Source organism: Triturus cristatus, chromosome 7, assembly GCF_964204655.1.
Source record: "Triturus cristatus chromosome 7, aTriCri1.1, whole genome shotgun sequence".
Lineage (NCBI taxonomy): Eukaryota > Metazoa > Chordata > Amphibia > Caudata > Salamandridae > Triturus > Triturus cristatus.
Genome location: NC_140590.1, coordinates 1195243980 through 1195249817, shown reverse-complemented (window position 1 = coordinate 1195249817; position 5838 = coordinate 1195243980). Strand labels below are relative to the sequence as shown.

Sequence of the window (5838 nt, the reverse complement as noted above, 5' to 3'; positions counted from 1 at the left end):
GCCGGCAGCTGAAACCGAAGGCGTAAAATGTCGCCATTAGTTGAATTCGGCTTTTGCTATCGACGAAGTTTACTACGATGTAAAAAAGAATTCATTGCCCGCTTACCGAGGTTTCTCCACTGTTACAGCGTGACACGATTCCGTTAGTCTACGCGCAGTGCTTCGAACATGAACTGGATGATGTAGCGATTGAATCCTCCCGGGTCATAACAACCCCATTGACTCATGGGAATTGTAGTTTAATCTGCCGCTACTTCAAAACAGGGTGGGGGATGTAGTTTCCTACTGAAAAAATGATAACCTGGCTTTCTTTGTCAATAACTCCTTAAGAGGTCACCGTCATTAGTTCCTCAAAGGGTACACATGGTGAAAAGAGCCTGATATGCTTCTATGGTTTAGTGGCTAAAATCTACGCATTGCATGTAAGGACAGCCACTACTAAGGGCATCATCATGTTGTGATTGGTTTAAAAATCTCTGCTGTCTCATTAAGTCCATTGGTTGTCGTGTTAAATTTCATAATGAGAAATGCCTCACGTTGGCTCAAGAGCCTCTCCAAATCACCCCCACGGGGGTCTTTCTCAATTTTGGACAGCACTGTCCATTTGAAGTCTTCCTCACTATGTGTTTTTGTGACCCAGTGGCTAACTAGCGGAGCATTTTCCACTCTCCGTCGAATCCTTGACTTGTGCTGAGTGATGCGCTGCCGAACCTCTTGAGTGGTCTTTCCAATGTAAAGTTTTGGACATGGGCAGGTAACTGCGTAAACAACATTCCTAGTTCTGCAGTTTGTAAACATATTGTGTTTCCAATTGATGTTATTAAAGATAAAGAGATCTCCTTCAATGGTTTGCTCGCAGCAAGTACAAGTCCCGCATTTGTGGTGCCCTACAATTGGTGGTAGGGCTAGCAAACTTCTCAGAGTCGGGATCTGCTGCTTCGGTAAAGCTGCTCTAACGATGTAATTGGCTATGCTTTTTTCTTTTTTGAACGCAAAAAGGGGTGGAGCGGAAAAGTCCTCATGGAGATTTTTAATCAAGTGCCAGTTAGTAAGGATCAATTTTCGAAGTTGGTGCGTGTTCGGACAAAACGTTGTAACGCAAACTGGCCTGTTCACTATTTTCTTTGTCTCGGTAAGCGGGCAATGAATTCTTTTTTACATCGTAGTAAACTTCGTCGATAGCAAAAGCCGAATTCAACTAATGGCGACATTTTACGCCTTCGGTTTCAGCTGCCGGCACGAGACTGCAAAGAGACACGACTACGTACCCAGCAAACTTACAAAGGTAAGCGACCACGTTCGGGATGTAAAGACTCCATTTGCCCATGATTTGAGTTAGCTTATAGGAGGACATCAAAAATGTTTACTTTCCCCCTTAGGAAGAAAAGAGGTTTTTGATTCACTGAGGGAGCTGATTAAGGAGACAGCCGTCTCCTAATTAGGTAAGCCAACTCTGGATGCTAAAAAGAGGTAGTCAGGAGGTATCCATTTATTTTCTGGTGATGCTATTTTATAACTTTTTATAGGATTCGGCTGTCCAATTTAGACAACGGATTCACTTCGAAGGGTGAGCAAAATGGAAATCAAGCTGTCTTTATGTTTGTCATTTTTTATGTCATTTTTTATGTCTTTTGACAGAAAGAATGATGATATGAGTGGGAATTATCTGTCTGTTTCTACAGCCCCAGTGTAAGCTGTTAAAGTCATTGAAGGCTAATGAAGGTGAAGGTTCCACATTGACATACTTTCGTAAGGTGGGTTTGCTCAGTTGCTGATGGTGGCTTGCGAGAGTTCCTAAGGTGTTTCAACTATTTTAAGAGGGTTTTTGTGTCTTTTTGTTACAGAAATTGGTTGGTCCTGAGGAGAACCTCATAAAGATAGAGGTTCGAAACGCGTCGACCAGTTCGGTCCTTTACACATCCATTTGAAAAGCTTTGTCCAAAATGTGCTTTCAGTTCTTTCATTGTATATAGAAAAAAAGAGAAAATGTCAGAACATATATAAAGTTTGGAAAATACCTCATTTCAAAGGAAGAGGTTTTATTAGGACCGCTTTGTTTAGTGTGTGTCGATTGTATGTATGAATGTTTGATGAATGAATGTAGTTTAAAACCCCTAGGGTATTAACAGTATTATTTTGTTTTGTTTAAAATATTTGTATGTATATTGTGTCGTATTTTGTAAAATGTAAATGCGCAATCAATAATTGCTGAGCGCACAAAAAAGAAAAATGTTAAATAAATAATAAATGTTTTTCTGAGTAAAAGGCAATTCTTAAAGCCCTCCTTTCTTGTTTTACGTTTCATGATAGGATTTTGTTGAAAAGGGATTGTTGTCTAATAGTTCTCAGTTTGGACAAGAGGTTTTGTTGGTTTGGTTAATTTGGCTCAGTCCAGCTGAGTTTTTGAGCCAGAACCCAGTTTTGGTTTATAGCCAATGATAACTGCAGCATTAAGGTTGATTGGCATTTCTGGACAATCCCAAGATGCCAGGCTTTACTCTAAGCTTTGTATCCAAAGATCTGGCAAAGCAACTCTTAGGGCTTGGTTTATACTTTGGCATGACGCCCGCTGTGCATCAGTGTGGTGGACGACATTCCTTCTGCCACCCTGGCGGAATCCTGCCTGCCATATTTAGAGGTCATCGCAAGTTCAGTTGTGATCCTTCTTTCTTCAGAGGATTAACCATCAAGGCAGTTCCTCTGAAGGCACTGCAAGCTTGGTGTGTGGCTGCCCTCTTTCAGACTGACGCACACAAAAATGTTGTTTTTCAAAAACAACCCCAAAGTGGAAGTTTGTTTTTGCAAAACAAATAAATAATTCCAGTGTGCAGTGGTCAGTTTTCTGGCCAATACCGACAGTCTTTTCCTGTTGGTGATGGACAGGAATAAAAACATCAGACTGTCTGCTCTAATATGTGACGGGCGTACTAATGTCTTAACTCTAACAAGCTCTACTCCATCGGCCTGTTGGAGTAAGCTTTGTGACAGCAGAGCCAGCCAGAGCACCGCCGTCGGATGGAGAGGGTGTTTGTGACAGAGAACCCTGTACACCAAACTCTAAATTGGGCCCTCAGTCCAGTTCACAAAAGGTGTCAACTTTGGCTAGTTTATGCCCACAACACCAGATCTGAAGCAGGAACAAAGCCATGTCATAAGGCTGAGGCGCATGCGTGCTTAGAGTAATCAGGCGTTCCAAGTGCTAAACAGAGCCACCAAGCAGCACAAGTGCCAACACCGTGTGATCACCTCTACAAATCAAAAATAGACTGTGCTTAATTTGAATACTGAAAGCTTCTAAGGCAAATTTGTGGTCTGCTCTGAGGATTTGTGAGGCACTCCCCACATTTGCATTCTTTCAGAAATAAGCAGGATGGATAGAAATGGAATATAGTTTCTGCATGATATGAAGCACCATAGACTCACAGCATAGCCATGAGCCTTCAGAGAGCGCTCGAATTTTAATCACAGATCTTGCATTCTAGCGGCAGGAACATTACAGACAGAGTACCTGAATAAGACCAGTTGCTGTTCCATTGAGGGAAGACCATGGTGAGCCCTTGGCATGTCGTTTGCTTGGCCATCATCGCGGCTCAAACAGTGGTCGGCATTGCCATCAACACATTTATGGTGGTTGTGAATCTTCTAGACTGGAAGATTAGCAGGAGCATTAACTCTGTGGACATCATCCTCACCATGCTGGCCTTCACGGGAATTGTATTCCAGAGCACAATATGTTTATTTAATGTCTTCATTTTGCAATACAGTGGTCTTCAGGCAACGTTCAAACTTCGAGGGGCTTTCACTGGTCTCTTTCTCTTTTTAGGAGTCACTGCGTTTTGGTTCTCAACCTGTCTATCTGTTTTCTATTGCCTGAGGATCGTGGACTTCAAGCACCCCCTCCTCAGCAGGCTGAAGATGAGGTTGCCAGTAGTAATTCAGCGCCTGTCGTTTGGGGGAGCGCTGATATCCCTCATAGTGAGTGCTCCTGCAGTCTATTTCTTTTTAAGTCAGGAATTCAACCACAACATGATGAGCAATCTCACAGCAAACTCCACCCTTGAAAGAGATGCACCAGATGCGCCTTGTTACTACATAGTCATTACCACCCTCATTGGCTTTTGCTTCCCATTAGTCCTTGGAGTGACCTCTTCAGCGCTGATCATCAGATCCCTCTGTAGACACAAGCGTCACATGGAGCAGAACCTGCCTTGTTCCAGCAAGCCTCGACTGGAAGCTCACGTCAAGGCCGCCAAAACAGTGGTGTCCCAACTCTTCATCTACGTGTTCTACTTCCTGATGGCCATGTTGATTCGGCAGAGTGTCTTTCAGACCGCGTCTTTGGAGGCCACGATCTGCTGGATGGTTCTGCTTTTCATAGTTGCAGTGGCATCCATTTTGTTAATCATGGGGAACACCAAATTGAGGCGTGCTTCAGCAAGTCTTCTCTGCACCCTCAAGAACTGAGTTACTTTTAACAACAGTAAACCTTTGTGATCTGCAGCTCTCAATGGCAGCGATAGCACCAAAGAGAAGGTCCAGAACAGCTTAAGAAACGAATGCTTTAAAGTTGTCTTCTACTTTTTCCCTGTTTCTTTGGGCTAACAATGTTACCAGAGTGTTTCTACTTATCATTAGAAACCCAAAGATTACTTCTTTGCAAGCCGACAGCGGGCTAGTTGCAGCTACAGAGCTGCTGTCAGCCCCCCACCACCTCTCAGCTCTCTCAGAGAAAGAACTCAAGGCTGCAGGGCGAAAGGATGATTATCAGATACTTTGTTTTACCTCCGGGTGAAAGAGGGTGTCGCTGAGGATTGTGCCTTATGAGGGTCTTTGGAGATAGAGATTTTTTTTACGGAGTTTTATATATCGCGAACTTGACCCAAAGGTATCGGGTATCAGAGCACTTTACATAGCACCAGTTGCGTTACATGAGGACACATTCATTTTTGTTAGGCACGGGGAGATCAAGTGATTTGCCCAGAATGTTGTGCATCCTTGCCGAGACTCGAACCCGGTTCCCCAGACTTGACTTTGACCGCCCTAGCCTTATGCTAACTCTTTCTCTTTTTCCAGGAAGTGGGGAGCAAGGTGCTAGGACGCACGGGTATGTAGTAGCGAAGTAGCAAGAGTGCCGTGAACCCTAATGCAACAAAGTATTGGTCCTCCCCATCCCCCATCTTGGTGGAAAAACAGTGACTCGTTGGGGTGTAGTAGGACCTATTTCACACGCGCCCCAGTGCAACTGGACCTGCTGAAATATTGATACCTTTGCATCTGTAAATTGAGTACACTGATATCAAGGGAACTTAATAAAACTAAATCTCTTGTACAGGACATATGTGACTAACAATGTACATGGATAGGGCGACTGCTTGCCCAAAACTTAGAACAGAGGGAGCAAACTTCCTCCGCTTAGCCTGGTGGTGGCTTGCGCTGCTGGAATCCTGGGATGAAGCTTCTTTTCAGTGACACAGAGTGGAGTAAACAGGAAGTAATAGGACTCTTCAAGACTTATTCCAGGGATGCAGTGAAGTCACACTCAACTCTTCAACCCCTTGTATTGGCCTAGTCAAACTATGCCTCAGTAGCAACCAACTCCTCTTCAGGTAAAATCCTCGTTTTTCACACAATTCTTTATTCTGTGTGAAACTAAAACACATGCACTTTTTATTCTGGTCAGCCAGAAGCATAGGTAAAATGCCGGCTCTCTCCTAAGGTTGGCAATTTTTGGCAACTTGTGGATGTCCATGGGATGCCTGCAGTGGCCATCCACGGTGAAATGCAAGCCCTGAAACAAAGGGGGGTAATCCTTGGACTCTTGTGGGCATCGACGCGATG

General features: G+C 43.9%; 1 protein-coding gene across 1 annotated transcript; it reads left to right on the top strand.

Moving 5' to 3' along the window:
• The first annotated feature begins 3546 nt into the window (after positions 1 to 3546).
• On the top strand, positions 3547 to 4464 carry LOC146811580 (taste receptor type 2 member 7-like). Its single transcript, XM_085615070.1, has one exon. The coding sequence runs from the start codon at positions 3547 to 3549 to the stop codon at positions 4462 to 4464; it is 918 nt and encodes a 305-aa protein (XP_085471196.1).
• The last annotated feature ends 1374 nt before the right edge of the window (positions 4465 to 5838 follow it).

Bases quoted from the DNA above. Each gene is read 5' to 3' on its own strand.
- LOC146811580 (XM_085615070.1), top strand. From the start codon at position 3,547: ATGGTGAGCCCTTGGCATGTCGTTTGCTTGGCCATCATCGCGGCTCAA.